Source organism: Triticum aestivum, chromosome 2A, assembly GCF_018294505.1.
Source record: "Triticum aestivum cultivar Chinese Spring chromosome 2A, IWGSC CS RefSeq v2.1, whole genome shotgun sequence".
Lineage (NCBI taxonomy): Eukaryota > Viridiplantae > Streptophyta > Magnoliopsida > Poales > Poaceae > Triticum > Triticum aestivum.
In genome coordinates this window covers 27,104,676-27,127,576 of record NC_057797.1, presented here as the reverse complement: position 1 = coordinate 27,127,576, position 22,901 = coordinate 27,104,676, and the positions used below count along the sequence as shown (strand labels likewise).

Below are 22,901 nucleotides of genomic sequence, written 5' to 3'. Positions count from 1 at the left end.
TATCTCCAATCATGAGCTCCACAAGTGCATCCGGTTGTTCCCCAGCTTTGGAACTGTCGGTGTCACCGGATCCGGACACTTCAAGCTCGTACACTAGTGCCAATGCGGGATCCAAATGGATGGAATGTGTCCTCTCCCTGTGTAGTCGGAGCGCTTACCCTTCTGGTCCCATGAATCTCTTACAAGATGAGATTACTCCATATCTCTATCACAGGATGGGACAGCTGAGTGGATCGTGGGGTAAGAAGGAGGATGGTCAAGCGCTATGGGAAGAGATAAAGGCTTAACATAAAGCAGAGGCCCGTGAGTTGGTTGGAAGTAACCATGCATGTTTATTCACTGGATAGCTGCACAGATGCTCCACGTTTTCCTACTTTTCCCAACACCTCCCAATCCTACTTCTGTGATATATTGACCGTCAGGTTTCACAAACATGCGCTAAGAATAAATAACCTATAATATCTAGCAAGGAGGTGATCCACTGAATACTTCCTCCATTCCACAATGTAGTGCTTCCTCTATCCACGTGCTTCAATTTTGACCGCAAATTTAACTACCACGACCGATTGCGGCGACAACAAAAATTATATTAGTGAATTCGTATTCGAAAGAAGTTTTCAATTATATAATTTTTTCTCCCACCGCAGTTGGTCTTGTTGGTTAAATTTATGGTCAAAGTTGGACCTCGGGAAGCGCGGGCGCACTATATTTTGGAATGGAGGGAGTATTTTATAGGCTTATTACTTCATTTCAACCAAGTTGAATTCTGTCATATTCAATAGCACGCTTCACTTCATTGCCCCTCTCCTCCTGCTTTATATATAAGAGAGAAGCCATAACTTGCAGTGATTATATTCACCAAACTACTGTAGCTGAGTCCGTGATGATTAGTTCAGCATGTGCCTTACCTCCTACAAAATACAGATCACGCCTCCTTCCTCATTGTTAGAGTACATAAACATAATGTATAACAATAGGACAGAAGTTCGTTCAAACTTTATCATGCACACAAGTTGATTGAAAAAGCATTGGCATTAAAATGAACCTTCCATGTGTGACCTCAATGTAGCATCGGAAAACAGTAGCCCGCTCAACATACTCATTTTATAAACCCTCAAAATGCAACTATCTATTGGGTCCTTCTCAAATACAGTTCTGATACTAAACTTGTCAAATTGTTATTAGAGATGGTCCTAAAGAGATGTGTTGGCTGCTTAAAACGAAGTTAATTTGTGTGGTCGCATTCATCGACGCTTCCTACTTTAAGCGCTTGCTAATTTTAGCGCAAAACCATATATACATCACATGTTTTCAATATACTATGTTTCCTTTCCTAACTTACCTGAATTACATTATTTGAAGTGGGACATATTAAAATCAATAAGGAAAATTCACATCAGTGTGTTTGGGCAGTACATTGACATTACTCAGTCAGTGTCTCCCTAAACTTCCTGAGCATGCATAGTAATTTCTTTCCTCGGTTTGCTGAAGTTTGAATTTTCCTGAAGCCGCAAATTTATGAACAATATGTAGTCTACTATTGCATATGTGCTATGAGAGCCTCTTACCGGCTATCCCCTCTGCTTGTCTTGGCTCTCATCTCAGTTTTACTACTATTTAGTCAAGCTTCATAAAATCCATCAGTTGAACATGAAGGAAGAGGAAACTTATTTTCATATACAAGTACCGGACGGATAATTTGACCTATGGTCAAGCAAACACTAAGGAGAATTTTTCTGTACGACGATGTTTAGTTCATCAGTGCACATGCGCAAAAAATATGTACAAATGTAATTAGGGGAGGATGTGTTTGCTTAGCTTAAGTGATAACCGTTAGAATTAATAATTCTTGGTCATGCAAGTCAATCCATGATGAAACCAACCACGTAGAAGTCTCAGTTTATATCATTTGGTTAGGTAGTATTATAATAAAAGAGAGATCTCTAACACTTCAACGTAGACAAAATTCTAAAGGAGAAGTGATATGCATAACATTCTTATTGTATCTGCACTGAGTTTGTTTCCTTTTTTGGACTAAATGTTCAACCTGTGAATACCAGGATCCTACTTTACATAATACCCAAACGGGGAATGAACAGCCTATCCGAGCCGTTTTTGCTCAAATCCTTCTTTACATATTGATTCATCCTTCATTATCTAGTCATCAACCTGTGCCTACCACACGTGCTATTTTTTTCTTTTCATTTTTTCCTCGAATAATGTTTCAAACTTTTGCTGATGTTCGATTATTTTGAAGCACCTTACATAAACTTTAGCAATAAATTTCTAGTTGGAGACCTTTGGTCCAGAAAAAGGAGTCCCTAATTTCTAATTACGATACATTGTTATTTTCTCTTTGTTTTTCCGTTTCATTTTGGAATTGCTCCTTCCAACACCTGTAATAGCATAACTCACATTAGATTTTTGTCAGTGTATTTTTGTATATTTTACTCCCTCCATTCACAAATATAAGATGTTTTGTATATTTCAATGTGGGACTACATAAGAACTAAAATCAGTGAACAAACACACTAAAACATGTCTATATGCATCAAATTCAACTTTTTTAGAACATTTTATAATTGTGAATGGATGGACTAGAAGTTTTTCCTAGACAAAGGGTGGATTTTTATTCACTCTAAATTGAGTATCATGGAGACACAAAAACAATGAGCACCAACATACACACAGAAAAATGACACCGGCAACTAACAAAGTCAAACAAGACCGAAGTTATGCCCTGGTGGAGTAAAAAGAAACAAATATCTGAAGTGATAAAAAAATGATAAAAAACTACACTGGCAACAATATCCTCACCGAACATCTCTTAACATCACTAGCACAACAAAAAAGATTCTTCAACAACAACACCTCGAGAAAGGGAACGACGCTGAAGCGTCGCCATGCTGGATCCAACAATCGAAGGCCAAATCATGAGTTTTCACCCTCAAGAACATGTCCAAACAAATCTGAACAATTCCTTTAACAAGGAAATGACACAAGAAACATCGCCAGTGCCAAATATAACTAATAAAGCCAGACTTCGAGTTTTCACCTAGAGCTCGAGACTATGCTTGAGAAGCACCACCAAATCCAAGTTATCATTTGATGTCTCCACCACTTTCCGTGATCTAACAGCTACATGCATAACACGGTATTGATGTGCGATGCCCCACAAGTGAAGATCGTCCTCGCAGAAGCAGGCAGTCGAGCTACGAGCCTACGTCGAAGGCCGGCCGCCACTAAGAGCTCCGAACTGTGAAGGTCGCCATTGCACATTGCAAATGAGATTTAAGGAGGAATTATAAGACGCCATCAAATCCCAAGTCGTGATGCTACAGTAGTCTCTCACCATCCTCGCCCAAGTGATCACCGCCATTCTCACCAATGGACTCCACGGTCTCAACATCGAAGGTGGACGCCTCCTTTATGTTGATGCACCTTCTTTTGTTTCCCTCCGAGCCTCCAGCTGTCTACACCATCCTAATCAGTTATGATCTCCCCCGTGCCCTCTGGCCCCTCCCGTGTTAACACCTACACACATCATCGACAACTGATGGCGCACGCACAATGTGATCAAGCGCACATATAGCACACCCACGCAGAAAACAGCAAGCCCACGCACGTCGGACAACACAAACACACTCACCCATGGCACATGCACTGGTTCACGCACAACACAACCACACACTTCACATGTCACTCTGAATATTGATTATCACAGACCGCCACTGCAGTGCCTCCCACCCCCTCTCTTGCTCGTTATGCTCCGCATCCTCTTAATGCGACATTTTGAGTTAATAAAGCACTTACTTTATTTGCACTCTTCTTCACAGCACTGCCCCTCCCATTCTGCTTTACAAATATAACACTTACTTCCTTTATTGACATAAAGTGAATGATTCAGTTGTGAAAGAATTTTTCTGAAGAAACCCGAGTAGGTGCACATTTCAAATTGCATGCAATTTTAGGTTCATAATCGTCATGCTTTGTACATAATTTTTTGTGCGGCTTCAAGCTTGTGTCATGTAATTTGGTCCTCTTAATTCGAAATAAAAGTTCTCCACTTACCTAATTAGATATATAAATGCTTTCATACACTATGCATCACCAACGAAAATTTTATGTTAACTTTGAAGGGTGCATAGTAAGTGGTTAAGTAAATGACTCTCAGTTTAAACTACCATCCATAGATTATACTTTCAGTTTTCTTCTTTAATTCATATATATCCTTACAACTGAGTTCAGCTCCGTTGTATCCTTGTGCACTCTTCTTCACATCGATGCCCCTCTAATTCTACTTTATAAGTATAACACTTACTCATGACCACGCGCACCAAACCACTCTACCGAGACTCGATCAACTTGACCACGATTCTTACGAACTACATAGTAGTTATCGTACATATTTTCTCATTAGATGCGGGATGGACTAGGGTGTAATCTAGGCCATACCTTATCGATCTAACTATCCATATCTTTGTTTCACAACAAATCGAGGGCACAATGCTAGCTCAATAGTAAAAAATGAACACTCAAAAGATATCGGATAATGAAATAAGCAAGCAACAATTTAGGTATTTTAATTAGCAATCCACATTTTATAATGATATTAATCACGATAAACTAATAGTTATGTTTTTTGAGCAGGCAAATGAATTAAATATGAAAATAGGTAAGCAAAGGCTATTGATATAAAGAGCAAGCATTAATTAGCGGTCTGATATGATGTGCCTGATTTCTAATGGATTCCACTAGAATTAAAAATCTCATACTTGTCAACGGATCCAATTTGTGTCCGAAGAAAAAAAATCCTACTAAAAAACAGAACTTTCTTCGACAGGCAGAGCTAGATGAAAATACACCAGTGTTCTTTTGGTGAATTTTAGGAAGATAGTTCCAACAAAACCAAAAACCTATATGTATGTAGAAAAATGTGGCAATTGCCATTTATTTTAATGGTATTTATTTCTACGTAAATCATTTTTTATTACAAAGTGGTCAAGTTGAATTAAAGATTCTTTATCTACCAGAATTACGAGCAATTTTAAGTTCAGAATTGCAACACACGCTGCACACATTTTTTATGCAACTTCAAGCTTGTGTTGTGTAATCTGGTCTACTTTATTAGATAGAGAAAAGTTCTCTGTTTATCTGATTAGACATATAAAAATGTATGAAATCATATACATAAATAATGAACATCTAGCTATATCTTGAATTTCAAGAGTACACATGATGGCATATAACCACCAACATTTCAACCTGTCAATTCCATATAGGATGCTCTAGAACTCACATACAAAAGAAATCCACGATTAAAAAATAAAACAAAAAATATTAAGTGACTTCGTGTTAAACCAAAAAAATTGAAACATGTGCTAATTCTATATATGGTTGCAATAATAGTGGTCGGAATTCAGGACCTAAGTAGTGGAGATAACATATAAACAAACAGTGAACAGAGCAACTAGCGATGGGATAGTATCTAGGTGTGCTTATTGCAGGCTTGCAGCAGTATCCCTTCCACCATCCAACCAGCGTCACAACAATCCGGGCACAAAGCTGGAGAGAGGAGCTGCGCTTTGGCATGGATGAGCAGGAGATGGGTGAGAAGATTGGGAAGCATTTATGGGATACAACTGGCCAGATAGAAGTCATGTGAGTAATACCGCTGGCTGGCTTCCGAGTAGAGGGCGCAACTTTTGGCTGTTTTGTATGGTAATTACTTCATGGGATCATTTGGTCTTACTCATGTCATGGACCCAGGGTGTTGCTCGTGCAATTCTAGAGGTTGATTACATAGGAAATTTCTTTTGATTGCCGATGTCAATGCATCCCCATGTCTTCTGCCAGCATCAACAATATGGGAATTGTTTTCCACACATTTCCTAACACCTCCCTATCCTACTTCCCTGACTTACATGACAACCGATTTCTAAAACATGAGCAATTTGTTGGCCTTCTCGAGCTAGATACAAATATTGAATATTGACAACTTTCTTCTTCTATTTCTATAAATCCTTACAACTGAGTTCCATTATGTGGTATCGTGGAGCACTCTTATTTTCGGGATAACCTATTAACCGGAGGCCCAACCCAGAATTGCTATTTTTTGCCTGTTTTAGGGTTCGAAGAAAAGGAATATCAAACGGAGTCCAAACGGAATGACACCTTCGGGACGTGATTTTCTCATCGAATAAACTCAGGAGACTTGGACCCTATGTCAAGGCAAGTAACAGGAGGCCACGAGGTAGGGGGGAGCGCCCTACCCTACCAGGCGCGCCCCACCCTCGTGGGCCCCCTGTTGCTCCACCGACATACTTCTTCCTCATATTATATATATATATATATATATATATATATATATATATATATATAGTATATATATATATATATATATATATATACCACGTACCCCCAAAACGATCAGATACGCGAGCCAAAACCCTAATTCCCACCGCCGTAACTTTCTGTATCCACGAGATCCCAATCTTGGGGCCTATTCCGGAGCTCCGCCGTAGGGGCATCGATCATGGAGGGCTTCTACATCAACACCATAGCCTCTCCGATGAAGTGGTGAGTAGTTTACTTCAGACCTACGGGTCCATAGTTAGGTAGCCTAGATGTCTTATTCTCTCTTTTTGGATCTCAATACAATGTTCTCCCCCTCTCTTGTGGAGATCTATTCGATGTAATCTTCTTTTTGCGGTGTGTTTGTTGAGACCGATGAATTGTGGGTTTATGATCAATTCTATCTATGAATAATACTTGAATCTTATCTGAATTCTTTTATGTATAATTGGTTATCTTTGCAAGTCTCTTCGAATTATCAGTTTGGTTTGGCCTACTAGATTGATCTTTCTTGCAATGGGAGAAGTGCTTAGCTTTTGGGTTCAATCTTGCGGAGTCCATTTCCCGGTGACAGTAAGGACAGCAAGGCACGTATTGTATTGTTGCCATCGAGGATAACAAGATGGGGGTTTTTCTTCATATTGCATGAGTTTATCCTCTACATCATGTCATCTTGCTTAAGGCGTTACTCTATTTTTTACTTAATACTCTAGATGCATGCTGGATAGCGGTCGATGAGTGGAGTAATAGTAGTAGATGCAGGCAGGAGTCGGTCTACTTGTCTCGGACGTGATGCCTATATACATGATCATACCTAGATATTCTCATAACTATGCTCAATTCTGTCAATTGCTCAACAATAATTTGTTCACCCACCGTAGAATACTTATGTTCTCGAGAGAAGCCACTAGTGAAACCTATGGCCCCCGGGTCTATCATTATCATATCAGTCTCCTACTACTTAGTTATTTACTTTGCCTTTTATTTTACTTTGCATCTTTATCATAAAATACCAAAAATATTATCTTATCATATCTATCAGATCTCACTCTCGTAAGTGGCCCTATAGGGATTGACAACCCCTATTTGCATTAGTTGCGAGGATTTATTTGTTTTGTGCAGGTGCGAGGGACTCGCGCGTAGCCTCCTACTGGATTGATATCTTGTTCTCAAAAACTGAGGGAAATACTTACGCTACTTTGCTGCATTATCCCTTCTTCTTCGGGGAAAACGAAACGCAGTGCTAAAAGAGGTAGCGTCGCACCCCTTGTACCTATATATGTGCCTAGTGCACGATCAATGAGAATATCGATGCCACAATCCCTTTTACAGGAGAGACAAAAAATATTAGCCAGCCATCAGTGAGCTTGATCGCACCTAGCCAATCGCCCTGAAGGCTGCTAGTTATTATATATCGCACACGTCGTATATAAGAACGGACATGAGCGTTCATATATGAAACTCTAGAGGAATATGAACAAACAGGTTACGAAAAAAACACGTCTATTGGGCCGGCCCAGTTGCGACCGCAGTCAGCAATTCCGGGATTCAACATGCCATGTCGACAATCCCTGTTTGGAAACTCTCTCAAGGTTCAAAATATACCGGGACCGGATAGTTCGATGTGTTGATTTCCGGGAGTGAAAGTTCAGGGTCGATTTAGATTTCTTCTACAAGTTCAAGGTTTGTTTTCAACTTTTGCTTCTGTGAGTCGTACACGAGCACCTGAACGGGTTGGTCGTCATCTGGGAGATGCACGAGTCTATCAGACAGCAGGCACACGAACCCAATGCTCCAGTTAGGCCGGCACCTGGCGTACCAAGACCTCCGCTGCTCCGCCCCATCCTTGTCGCGCCACATGATACATTCTTGTCAACTCCTTCTGCGACCTTGAACCACAGGAGGCCAACTACATGGTGTCAAGATGGTGCACCAAGACCATTGCCCGATGGTGCCGGCCTTCTTCCTCGACAACAGCGCCTATGGACGGTCTACAACCTTGATGCCGGCGACCTTGCCGAGCTTGGAAATGGGCTCTGCAATTCTGGCAAAGCCTTTTCTCTCGGTTGTGATGTCTAGTGAGGCACAAAAGATCTTTTCTAGGCAGTTATAAATGTTGAAGCTGGCGATGAATTCATATGTGAGTCTAATAAATAAATGCATTTCTATCCACATGTGAGACCAGTAATGAGCTTTCGTTATATTTTCTATCCACATATGGGACCATACAAATAAATAAATAAAGATCTTTTTCTATGTGCTTATAATTGCAATTCAAAATGTTATACACTATTTATCTTGCAAAATACGCACTATGACCGCTTAAGATTATCAACCGAATGATGGATGAGCTTTCGCTATATTTTCTCTGTCTTTTTAATCACGAATCACATAACAGCCACAAGACAATGACATCTGTGGACAATCTCTTAAGCCCCGGGGCATTGTGCTAGTATCTGAATAATTCCGTGACCGATGGAAGAAGGGATAATCATGCCTTGGTGTCCACCACTTGGGGTGTTGGCGCTGGCGCATATGACCATAGGCATCATATGAGAAATTTTGTATTTTTTTGCTACAAATATAAATTTTATGAGGGGTTTTATATTGCACTTTTAACTTGCATGTTGTTCCATGATGCGCTGTGGATGAAATTTAGCGACAGAAGTAATGGTTGATAGCATGCCAATGGTCGCAATGCCACGGTCCACCAACCAGCCAAGATTGCTTCCACACCTGTTGACACTAAGGCTAAGGTGTCCGCCGTCGAGGGCTCTCCGGCGTCCGAAGCTCCCTTTTACCGCTCCATCGCCAGTGCTCTTCAGTACCTCACACTGAAGCATCCGGATATCAAGTATGCTGTCCAGCAGGTGTGTCTCCACATGCATGCCCCTCGTGACACTCATTGGCCTCTGGTGAAACATATTCTCCGGCATATACGTCGCACCACGGCTATGGGTGTCACCCTGACGGCATCACCCGACACCAGCCTCGTCGCCTACTCTGACGCCGACTGGCTGGGTGTCCCGACACTCGGCGCTCCACTTCCGGCTACTACGTCTACCTCAGACCCTCTCTGGTTTCGTGGTCGTCTAAACGACAACCCACGGTCTCACGGTCAAGTGCCAAGGCCGAGTACAGGGCAGTGGCCAATGCCGTCGCGGCGTGCTCCTGGCTATGACAGCTTCTTCAGGCCACGCTTGTCTACTGTGACAACGTCTCCGCGTTCTACTTCGCTGCCAACCCTGTACATCATCGCCGGACGAAGCATATTGAGCTCGACATTGACTTCGTTCGGGAGCATGTCACACATGGTCGTGTTCGAGTTTTGCATGTGCCCACCGATCAGCAGTTCGCCGATGTTATGACGAAGGGTCTACCCACCTCGACTTTCGAGGGCTTTCGGTCCAGTATTTGCGTCACCAGCGATGCTTTGACTGCGCGGGGGGGGGGGGGAGGTGTTGAACATGTGTACACGTATGTAGGACCGGATTTTGTATGTCGTACCTGTAGCTCTCCCTCTATATTTACTTTTATCTTGAGAGACAAGACACCGGTCACATGATACCCTCTACAACGTATCTATGATTTTTGATTGTCCATGCTATATTATCTACTTTTGGACATTATTGGGCTTTATTATCCACTTTTATATTATTTTTGGGACTAACCTATTAACTGGAGGCCCAACCCAGAATTGATGTTTTTCTTGCCTGTTTTAGGGTTTCGAAGAAAAGGAATATCAAATGGAGTCCAAACGGAAATGAAACCTTCGGGAACGTGATTTTTCTCATCGCAATACAACTCAGGAGACTTGGGACCCTACTCAAGGCACGTAACAGGAGGCCACGAGGTAAGGGGGGCGCTCCTCCCTACCAGGTGCCCTCACCCTCGTGGGCCCCTGTTGCTCCACCAACGTACTTCTTCCTCCTATATATATCCACGTACCCCCAACGATCATATATGGAGCCGAAACCCTAATTCACCGCCGTAACTTTCTGTATCCACGAGATCCCATCTTGGGGCCTGTTCCGGAGCCCACCGAAGGGGCATCGATCACGGAGGGCTTCTACATCAACACCATAGCCTCTCCGATGAAGTGTGAGTAGTTTACTTCAGACCTACGGGTCCATAGTTAGTATCTAGATGGCTTCTTCTCTCTTTTTAGATCTCAATACAATGTTCTCCCCCTCTCTTGTGGAGATCTATTCGATGTAATCTTCTTTTTGTGGGTGTGTTTGTTGAGATCGATGAATTGTGGGTTTATGATCAAGTCTATCTATGAATAATATTTAATCTTCTCTGAATTCTTTTATGTATGATTGGTTATCTTTGCAAGTCTCTTCGAATTATCAGTTTGGTTTGGCCTACTAGATTGATCTTCTTGCAATGGGAGAAGTGCTTAGCTTTGGGTTCAATCTTGCGGTGTCCTTTCCCGGTGACAGTAAGGGCAGCAAGGCACATATTGTATTGTTGCCATCGAGGATAATAAGATGGGTTTTCTTCATATTGCATGAGTCTATCCCTGTACATAATGCCATCTTGCTTAAGGCGTTACTCTATTTTTACTTAATACTCTAGATGCATGCTGGATAGCGGTCGATGAGTGCAGTAATAGTAGTCGATGCAGGCAGGAGTCGGTCTACTTGTCTCGGACGTGATGCCTATATACATGATCATACCTAGATATACTCATAACTATGCTCAATTCTGTCAATTGCTCAACAGTAATTTGTTCACCCACCGTAGAATACTTATGCCTCGAGAGAAGCCATTAGTGAAACCTATGGCCCCCGGGTCTATCTTTATCATATCAATCTCCTCCTACTTAGTTATTTCTTTTCCTTTATTTACTTTGCATCTTTATCATAAAAATACAAAAAATAGTATCTTATCATATCTATCAGATCTCACTCTCGTAAGTGGCCCTATAGGGATTGACAACCCCTATTTGCGTTAGTTGCGAGGATTTATTTGTTTTGTGCAGGTGCGAGGGACTCCGCGTAGCCTCCTACTGGATTGATACCTTGGTTCTCAAAAACCGAGGAAATACTTACGCTACTTTGTTGCATCATCCCTTCCTCTTCGAGGAAAACTAATGCAGTGCTAAAAGAGGTAGCAAGAAGGATTTCTGGCGCCGTTGCCGGGGAGGTCTATGCAAAAGTCAACATACCAAGTACCCATCACATACCCTTATCTCCCGCATTACATTATTTGCCATTTGCCTCTCGTTTTCCACTCCCCCACTTCACCCTTGCCGTTTTATTTGCCCTCTCTCTCTATCCTCCCTCTATTAGCCTCTTTTTGCACGCTTGCTTTTTGTTTGCTTGTGTGTTGGTTTGCTTGCTTGTCACGATGCCTCAAGATAATACTAAATTGTGTGACTTCACCAACACCAACAACAATGATTTTATTAGCACTCCGATTGCTCCTCTTACCGATGCTGAATCTTGTGAAATTAATGCTGCTTTGATGAATCTTGTTATGAAAGATCCGTTCTCCGGCCTTCCTAGTGAAGATGTCGCTACCATCTAAATAGCTTCGTTGAATTTGTGTGACATGCAAAACAAGAAAGATGTGGATAATGATATTGTTAAATTGAAGCTATTTCCTTTTTCGCTTAGAGATCGTGCTAAAGCTTGGTTTTTCGTCTTTGCCTAAAAATAGTATTGATTCATGGAACAAGTGCAAAGATGCTTTTATCTCTAAGTATTTTCCTGCTGCTAAGATCATCTCTCTTACAAACGATATTATGAATTTTAAGCAACTTGATCATGAACATGTTGCACAAGCTTGGGAGAGAATGAAATTAATGATACGTAATTGCCCTACTCATGGTTTAAATTTATGGATGAATATACAAAATTTTATGCCGGATTGAATTTTGCTTCTAGAAATCTTTTAGATTCGGCCATGGGAGGCACTTTATGGAAAACACTTTAGGAGAAGCTACTAAACTCCTAGATAATATTATGGTTAATTATTCTCAATGGCATACTGAAAGATCTACTAATAAAAAGGTGCATGCGATAGAAGAAATTAATGTTTTGAGTGGAAAGATGGATGAACTTATGAAATTATTTGCTAATAAGAGTGTTTCTTCTGATCCTAATGATATGCCCTTGTCTACTTTGATTGAGAATAATAATGAATCTATGGATGTGAATTTTGTTGGTAGGAACAATTTTGGTAATACGCTTATAGAGGAAATTTCAACCCTAGGCCTTATCCTAGTAATCCCACTAATAATTATGGTAATTCCTACAAAATTCTTATGGAAATTATAATAAGATGCCCTCTGATTTTGAATATAATATTAAAGAATTTATTACTTCGCAAAAGAATTTTAATGCTATGATTGAAGAAAAATTGCTTAAGATTGATGATTTGGCTAGGAACATTGATAGAATTTCTCTTGATGTTGATTATTTGAAACTTAGATCTATTCCACCTAAGCATGATATCAATTAGTCTCTCAAAGCCATGAGAATTTCCATTTATGAGTGCAAAGAAAGAACCGCTAGGATGCGTGCTAAGAAAGATGCCTTTATAAAAGCGTGTTCTTCTAGTTCCTATGAAAATAATGATAAAGATCTAAAAGTTATTGATGTGTCCCCTATTAAATCTTTGTTTTGCAATATGAATCTTGATAATGATGGGACTGAATATGATCCACCTTTACCTAGAATGTGTTCCAAGAATTCAAAATTTGTTGATCTTGATGCTAAATTTGATAAAAGTGGGATTGAAGGAATTAAAACCCTAGATGTTGCTAAACCCACTATTATGGATTTCAAGGAATTTAACTATGAAAATTTCTCTTTGATTGATTGTATTTCCTTGTTGCAATCCGTGCTAAATTCTCCTCTCGCTTATAGTCAAAATAAAGCGTTTACTAAACATATCGTTGATGCCTTGATGCAATCTTATGAAGAAAAACTTGAATTGGAAGTTTCTATCCCTAGAAAACTTTATGTTGAGTGGGAACCAACTATTAAAATTAAAATTGAAGATCATGAATGCTATGCTTTATGTGATCTGGGTGCTAGTGTTTCCACGATTCCAAAGACTTTGTGTGATTTGTTAGGTTTCCGTGATTTTGGTGATTGCTCTCTAAACTTGCACCTTGCGGATTCCACTATTAAGAAACCTATGGGAAGAATTAATGATGTTATTATTGTTGCAAATAGGAATTATGTGCCCGTAGATTTTATCGTTCTTGAGATAGATTGCAATCCTTCATGTCCTATTATTCTTGGTAGACCTTTCCTTAGAACGATTGGTGCAATTATTGATATGAAGGAAGGAAATATTAGATTCCAATTTCCATTAAGGAAAGGCATGGAACACTTTCCTAGAATGAAAATTAAATTACCTTATGAATCTATTATGAGAGCCACTTATGGATTGCCTACCAAAGATGGCAATACCTAGATCTATTCTTGCTTGTTATGCCTAGCTAGGGGCGTTAACTGATAGCGCTTGTTGGGAGGCAACCCAATTTTATGTTTATTCCTTGATTTTTGCTCCTGTTTATTAATAAATAAATTATCTATCCTCTGTTTTGGTTGTGTTTTTTGTGTTTAATTAGTGTTTGTGCCAAGTAGAACCGTTGGGAAGACTTGGGAAAGTCTTGTTGAACTTGCTGTAAAAAACAGAAGCTTTAGCGCTCACGAGAACTGCTGTCATTTTTATGTGGAAGTTCTATTTAGTTAATTATTTTTGCAGATGATTAATAGATAAATTCCTCACGTCCAGCAATTTATTTTAGAATTTTTGGGGTTCCAGATCTTGCGCTAGATACAGATTACTACAGACTGTTCTGTTTTGACAGATTCTGTTTTTCATGTGTTGTTTTGGTTATTTTGATGAATCTATGGCTGGTAAATTAGTTTATAAACCATAGATAAGCTGGAATACAGTAGGTATAACACCCATATAAAGAAATAATGAGTTCATTACAGTACCTTGAAGTATCTTTTATTCTCTTTCGCTAACAGAGCTCACGAGATTTTCTACTTGAAGTTTTGTGTTGTGAAGTTTTCAAGTTTTGGGTAAAGATTTGATGGATTATGGAACAAGGATTGGAAAGATCCTAAGGTTGGGGATGCCCATGGCACCCCCAAGATAATCTAAGGACACCTAAAAGCCAAAGCTTGCGGATGCCCCGGAAGGCACCCCCTCTTTCGTCTACTTCTATCGGTAACTTTACTTGGAGCTATATTTTAATTTACCACATGATATGTGTTTTGCTTGGAGCGTCTTGTATGATTTGAGTCTTTGCTTGTTAGTTCACCACAATCATCCTTGCTGTACACACCTTTTGAGAGAGCCATATATGATTTGGAATTTGTTAGAATACTCTATATGCTTCGCTTATATCTTTGAAGTTATATATTTTTGCTTTATTGCTTCACTTATATCTTTTAGAGCACGGTGGTGGATTTGTTTTATAGAAACTAGTGATCTCTAATGCTTCACTTAGATTATTTTGAGAGTCTTAATAGCATGGTAATTTGCTTAAAATCCTAATATGCTTGGTATGCAAGATTAATAATAAAACTCTCTTACGAGTGTGTTGAATACTATGATAAGTTTGATACTTGATAATTGTTTTGAGATGTGGAGATGGTGATATTAAAGTCATGCTAGTTGAGTAGTTGTGAATTTGAGAAATACTTGTGTTGAAGCTTGCGATTCCCGTAGCATGCACGTATGGTGAACCGTTATGTGATGAAGTCGGAGCATTATTTATTTATTGATTTTCTTCCGTATGAGTGGCGGTCGGGGACGGGTGATGGTCTTTTCCTACCAATCTATTCCCCTAGGAGCATGCGCGTAATACTTTGCTTTGATAACTTGTAGATTTTTGCAATAAGTATATGAGTTCTTTATGACTAATGTTGAGTCCATAGATTATACGCACTCTCACCCTTCCACCTTTGCTAGCCTCTCTAATACCACGCACCTTTTCGCCGGTATCATACACCCACCATATACCTTCCTCAAAACAGCCACCATACCTACCTATTATGGCATTTCCATAGCCATTCCGAGATATATTGCCATGCAACTTTCCACCGTTCCGTTTATGACACACTCCATCATTGTCATATTGCTTAGCATGATCATGTAGTTGACATAGTATTTGTGGCAAAGCCACCGTTCATAATTCTTTCATACTTGTCACTCATGAGTCATTGCATCTCCCGGTACACTGCCAGAGGCATTCATATAGAGTCATATTTTGTTCCAAGTATCGAGTTGTAATTGTTGAGTTGTAAGAAAAATAAAAGTGTGGTGATCATCATTATTAGAGCATTGTCCCAGTGAGGAAAGGATGATGGAGACTATGATTCCCCCACAAGTCGGGATGAGACTCCGGACGAAAAATAAATAAAAGAGGCCAAAGAAGCCCAAATAAAAAGAAAGAAAAGAGGCCATGAAAAAAAGAGAAAAGGCACAAATAAAAAAATGAGAGAAAAAGAGAGAAGGGACAATGTTACTATCCTTTTACCACACTTGTGCTTCAAAGTAGCACCATGATCTTCATAGTAGAGAGTCTCTCATGTTATCACTTTCATATACTAGTGGGAATCTTTCATTATAGAACTTGGCTTGTATATTCCAATGATGGGCTTCCTCAAATTACCCTAGGTCTTCATGAGCAAGCAAGTTGGATGCACACGCACTTAGTTTCTTTTTGAGCTTTCATATACTTATAGCTCTAGTGCATCTGTTGCATGGCAATCCCTACTCACTCACATTGATATGTATTGATGGGCATCTCCATAGCCCGTTGATATGCCTAGTTGATGTGAGACTATCTTCTCCCTTTTTGTCTTCTCCACAACCACCACTCTATTCCACCTATAGTGCTATATCCATGGCTCACACTCATGTATTGCGTGAAGATTGAAAAAGTTTTGAGAATGTCAAAAGTATGAAACAATTGCTAGGCTTGTCATCGGGGTTGTGCATGATTTAAATATTTTGTATGGTGAAGATAGAGCATAGCCAGACTATATGATTTTGTAGGGATAACTTTCTTTAGCCATGTTATTTTGAGAAGACATAATTGCTTTGTTAGTATGCTTGAAGTATTATTATTTTCTATGTCAATATGAACTTTTGTCTTGAATCTTTTGGATCTGAATATTCATACCACAATTAAGAAGAATTACATTAAAATTATGCCAAGTTGCACTCCGCATCAAAACTTCTGTTTTTATCATTTACCTACTCGAGGACGAGCAGGAATTAAGCTTGGGGATGCTTGATACGTCTCCAACGTATCTATAATTTTTGATTGCTCCATGCTATATTATGTACTGTTTTCGACATTATTGGGCTTTATTATCCACTTTTATATTATTTTCGGGACTAACCTATTAACCGGAGGCCCAGCCCTAGAATTGCTGTTTTTTTGCCTGTTTTAGGGTTTCGAAGAAAAGGAATATCAAACGGAGTCCAAACGGAATGACACCTTCGGGAACGTGATTTTCTCATCGAATAAACTCAGGAGACTTGGACCCTACGTCAAGGCAAGTAACAGGAGGCCACGAGGTAGGGGGGAGCGCCCTACCATACCAGGTGCGCCCCCACCCTCGTGGGCCCCCTGTTGCTCCACCGACATACTTCTTCCTCCTATATATATATATATATATATATATATATATATATATCCACGTACCCCCAAACGATCAGATACGGAGCCAAAGCCCTAATTCCACCGCCGTAACTTTCTGTATCCACGAGATCCCATCTTGGGGCCTATTCCGGAGCTCCGCCGTAGGGGGCATCGATCTCGGAGGGCTTCTACATCAACACCATAGCCTCTCCGATGAAGTGTGAGTAGTTTACTTCAGACCTACGGGTCCATAGTTAGTAGCTAGATGTCTTCTTCTCTCTTTTTGGATCTCAATACAATGTTCTCCCCCTCTCTTGTGGAGATCTATTCGATGTAATCTTCTTTTTGCGGTGTGTTTGTTGAGACCGATGAATTGTGGGTTTATGATCAATTCTATCTATGAATAATATTTGAATCTTATCTGAATTCTTTTATGTATGATTGGTTATCTTTGCAAGTCTCTTCGAATTATCAGTTTGGTTTGGCCTACTAGATTGATCTTTCTTGCAATGGGAGAAGTGCTTAGCTTTGGGTTCAATCTTGCGGTGTCCTTTCCCGGTGACAGTAAGGGAAGCAAGGCACGTATTGTATTGTTGCCATCGAGGATAACAAGATGGGGTTTTCTTCATATTGCATGAGTTTATCCCTCTACATCATGTCACCTTGCTTAAGGCATTACTCTATTTTTTACTTAATACTCTAGATGCATGCTGGATAGCGGTTGATGAGTGGAGTAATAGTAGTAGATGCAGGCAGGAGTCGGTCTACTTGTCTCGGACGTGATGCCTATATACATGATCATACCTAGATATTCTCATAACTTTGCTCAATTCTGTCAATTGCTCAAAAATAATTTGTTCACCCATCGTAGAATACTTATGTTCTCGAGAGAAGCCACTAGTGAAACCTATGGCCCCCGGGTCTATCATTATCATATCAATCTCTTACTACTTAGTTATTTACTTTGCCTTTATTTTACTTTGCATCTTTATCATAAAAATACCAAAAATATTATCTTATCATATCTATCAGATCTCACTCTCGTAAAGTGGCCCTATAGGGATTGACAACCCCTATTTGCATTGGTTGCGAGGATTTATTTGTTTTGTGCAGGTGCGAGGGACTCGCGCGTAGCCTCCTACTGCATTGATACCTTGGTTCTCAAAAACTGAGGGAAATACTTACGCTACTTTGCTGCATTATCCCTTCTTCTTCGGGGAAAACGAACGCAGTGCTAAAAGAGGTAGCGTCGCACCCCTTGTACCTATATATCTGCCTAGTGCACGATCAATGAGAATATCGATGCAGACAATCCCTTTTACAGGAGAGACAAAAAATATTAGCAGCCATCAGTGAGCTTGATCGCAACTAGCCAATCGCCCTGAAGGCTGCTAGTTATTATATATCGCACGTCGTATATAAGAACGGACATGAGCGTTCATATATGAAACTCTAGAGGAATATGACAAACAGGTTACGAAAAAAACACGTCTATTGGGCCGGCCCAGTTGCGACCGCAGTAAGCAATTCCGGGATTCAACATGCCATGTCGACAATCCCTGTTTGGAAACTCTCTCAAGGTTCAAAATATACCGGGACCGGATAGTTCGATGTGTTGATTTCCGGGAGTGAAAGTTCATGGTCGATTTAGATTTCTTCTACAAGTTCAAGGTTTGTTTTCAACTTTTGCTTCTGTGAGTCGTACACGAGCACCTGAATGGGTTGGTCGTCATCTGGGAGATGCACGAGTCTATCAGACAGCAGGCACACGAACCCAATGCTCCAGTTAGGCCGGCACCTGGCGTACCAAGACCTCCGCTGCTCCGCCCCATCCTTGTCGCGCCACATGATACATTCTTGTCAACTCCTTCTGCGACCTTGAACCACAGGAGGCCAACTACATGGTGTCAAGATGGTGCACCAAGACCATTGCCCGATGGTGCCGGCCTTCTTCCTCGACAACAGCGCCTATGGACGGTCTACAACCTTGATGCCGGCGACCTTGCCGAGCTTGGAAATGGGCTCTGCAATTCTGGCAAAGCCTTTTCTCTCGGTTGTGATGTCTAGTGAGGCACAAAAGATCTTTTCTAGGCAGTTATAAATGTTGTAGCTGGCGATGAATTCATATGTGAGTCTAATAAATAAATGCATTTCTATCCACATGTGAGACCAGTAATGAGCTTTCGTTATATTTTCTATCCACATATGGGACCATACAAATAAATAAATAAAGATCTTTTTCTATGTGCTTATAATTGCAATTCAAAATGTTATACACTATTTATCTTGCAAAATACGCACTATGACCGCTTAAGATTATCCAACGAATGATGGATGAGCTTTCGCTATATTTTCTCTGTCTTTTTAATCACGAATCACATAACAGCCACAAGACAATGACATCTGTGGACAATCTCTTAAGCCCCGGGGCATTGTGCTAGTATCTGAATAATTCCGTGACCGATGGAAGAAGGGACAATCATGCCTTGGTGTCCACCACTTGGGGTGTTGGCGCTGGCGCATATGACCATAGGCATCATATGAGAGATTTTGTATTTTTTTGCTACAAATATAAATTTTATGAGGGGTTTTATATTGCACTTTTAACTTGCATGTTGTTCCATGATGCGCTGTGGATGAAATTTAGCGACAGAAGTAATGGTTGATAGCATGCCAATGGTCGCAATGCCACGGTCCACCAACCAGCCAATCACATCAATGTCTGTGGAGAGCGCATGTGAGATCAACATGCGGATGTGGCCCATGCATTGAGGAGGGGGGGGGGTGGAGAGCTGCATCTTGATGTTGATATATGAGGAGAAAAAAAATGAGAAGTGTCGTACAAATGTTGCAAAGTGGATGAAGAAGGCAAATGTGGCAATGCATGAAGGAGGGAGTTCAGATACGAAAAGGTTGCATCCAAGTATTTATGGAGTTCAATTTAGATCCAGTTATCCAGGATTGTTTGTAGTGAAACTGTTTAATTCATCAATGATTGGCTGATTCAACGTACATGTGTTGATAGAGGAGTATTCTTCCTCTTTACTATAGAATAGAATCTCATCAGAAGTCGGGTACGAAGTTAAAGCTCCTTGTATAGGTCGCCTTTATAAGAATCGGGTTTATGGCGATAGCTGAATTGACTATAACTCATACTCCTGTTGATCTATGGTCGTGGAGAGTTAGGATTTTATCTTGTTGTGTAAGATGTAGAGAACACGCTCATACAGTAACTTGACATGAGATAATACACTAAAAAATATCACGGTTGAGAAATACATAGTGCACCAATGACAAAATTTCTTTTCCCCAACATATACTCCATTTATTCCCTTTTGTAAGATTTAGTAACACTCGGGCGTTGTCCAATGACACATTCCTATAAATACCAAATGACACTATATAAAAACCATATATACGAAAATAACCTTTTGAGTTTACTCTTAACATAGTCAAATGTTTTAGACATTTGAAAGCTTCATGGAATATATATCATAATTCTTAATCCAATTTTCTCATACAATATATCATACATAGTATTACTTTACAAAGTATAGCAATGTATGTACATAAGATACATCTTCGTACACAATTTACGGGCACATATGAACTATACATAGGATATGGGGACCTTAGTTGTTTGAGAACTGTGCATATGCATGATTAGGTCGCATTTGGCTATCTTCCTATTTTGTTGGGTAAGAAGGCTCCATGGCAAGACCACACATGCCCTTCTTGTCTGCAATGTCTTTCTCCATTCTCAAGTACCCATCTTCGCCCCAAGTTGTGCCCCATGAATTCTTCATCAACCAATAGCTCGTGCCATCACTAGTCTTTCCATATCCAATGGCTGCAATTCCATGGTCCAAGTCAGTGCCGCAGGACCCAGTCATCACCCCACCAGAGTAGAATTGGAACGTCATGTCTCCTCCGTCCACAGCTACAGACACTGGTTGGTTTGCCACCGCCTTCATAAGGGCACCCTCGTTATTGGCAGGCACATCCTCAAAGCCGGTGATGGTTGCGACACTGTTGGATCCAGCCTTGCACTTGCCGTCAGCTGCAGTATATGGGTAGCTTGACTCCATAGTAAGGCCTCCATTCTTGATAATGAATTTGAAGGCATCATCCATGAGTCCTCCCTCGCAGCCTTGATCTTGACCATGAACATCACAGTCAACCAACTCTTGCTCCGACAGTGAGATCAACTTCCCGGTTTTCAGTTTTACAATGCCCTCTGTCGCGGCAACAGCAGAAAATGCCCAACAACAGCCTAGAAATAATTTTGTTGTTATAGTGTTATCCAACAAAATATTAACACATATATGCCGTGCATCACAATGTTTTTTTACTTACCACACTGGCCTTGATCCTTGACAGGAGTGACGGCTCCCTTGGCCCTCCAGTCCATCGTTGCTGGAAGGGCATCCAAACTCAAATTCTCATACCTGAATCCAGAAGAAAGAACTCTCATGGAGTTTGCTTTGAATCCCTTGTTTGTGTTGGTTGTCTTGAACTCATCATTTGTGATATCAGCAAATTGGTTGACGCCAAGCCAGAACTTGTGATTCTGGGCATTGAATGTTTCAATGAACTCGACGTTGCCTTTGAAAACCTCGAACCGACGTGCCTTCTCAGTGGTGTCCTTGTACACACGGCCATACTGAGCCATCCAGTTCTCATGCTTCGCCACCATCAACAAGTCATCATTCAGCTCACGAGCTGCAATGACTGTACCACAGAGGCAGATGCAACCGAGGATGGCAAGAAGCAAAGCCTTGTGGATGGCCATCTTCGGTTAGGTACCGAACTGCAATGACAGTACTGCAGCGGCAGAGGCAACCTAGGATGGCAAGTGTCTGTACTTTGGTCTGGTTTGTTGGATGGCACTTGGTGGTATATATAGTGTCAAGTACGTATTAAAAATAGGAGACTGAGAGATACGGTGTTTGTACGAAGTTATTTTGTGGAAAAGGGCTTGTGCGTTGCCGTGGATTATGGTGGCCGGCTAGTGGTATAAAAATGACGCGCACATCTGATTGGCCGGCCACATTGTATAAAAATGATACGGCAGAACAAAGAAGTACGCTTGGTGTACATCTGATAGCGACTCCTGCTTGTTTATGTCGGGGTGTACATCTGACTGACAGTGATCCCTGCTTGAGAGATTTATTGAAAGAAAGAAGAACCGTGTCCATGAAAATAAATATTCAGAAGAGTACCGTGGACGTGACACCAGTTTGTACAAAAGAATCAAGTAACTGCTTTGATACGTACCGTGAACCCGCCCTGACAAAAAAATCAAAACAAATACTTGAAAAATTCAAAAAATTCCAATTTTTGTGTGTAGAAGATAATTTGATGCGTGAGGTTCGCATCAATTTTCAAATCATTTGGACATCTGAGCAGCTGTCGGCAAAAAAGACAAATTCAGGGTCTGTAAAAATCTTTACTGTTCACACACTGTTCCGACCCGATTTGTCTTTTTTTCTGAGAGTTCCTCAGATGTTCAAATGATTTAAAAATTGGAGCGAAACTCACGCATCAAATTATCTACCACACAATTTTTTTTGGAATTTGTCTAGTGTTTGTTTGTTTTTTTCTGACCAGATGCAAATGAGTCTGGGCACAGGAACGCTGCACTCGTATAAAACAACATAGAAATGGACTTTTATTCAACTAGGAACCGGTGAAATTTAAAGGCAATCCCATTTAGTTCGGTAGTGTTAGTTGCAACAATTTTTTAACCTGGAACACTTTATCTCTACACTGTAAGGTCTGCTGGTATCACCATAAAATAAGTAACCCATATAATCCACATTGTGCTCGGTTAATTAAGAGGACGGGGCATCGACCCGTTGGCTGAGCCCCGAGTTCGAGTCCCGACTCGAACGCGCGGTGCTCATGGAGTTTCTCC

At 40.6% G+C, this 22,901-nt stretch overlaps 1 protein-coding gene across 1 annotated transcript; it reads right to left on the bottom strand.

Moving 5' to 3' along the window:
• Nucleotides 1-20,670: 20,670 nt before the first annotated feature.
• Nucleotides 20,671-21,776, bottom strand: LOC123191407 (senescence-specific cysteine protease SAG39-like). The gene is made up of 2 exons (XM_044604159.1): nt 21,341-21,776; nt 20,671-21,257 (listed from the first exon to the last, which is right to left on the bottom strand). Exons 1-2 carry the CDS (start codon nt 21,774-21,776, stop codon nt 20,671-20,673), a joined length of 1,023 nt encoding a protein of 340 aa, XP_044460094.1.
• Between the last annotated feature and the right edge of the window lie 1,125 nt (nt 21,777-22,901).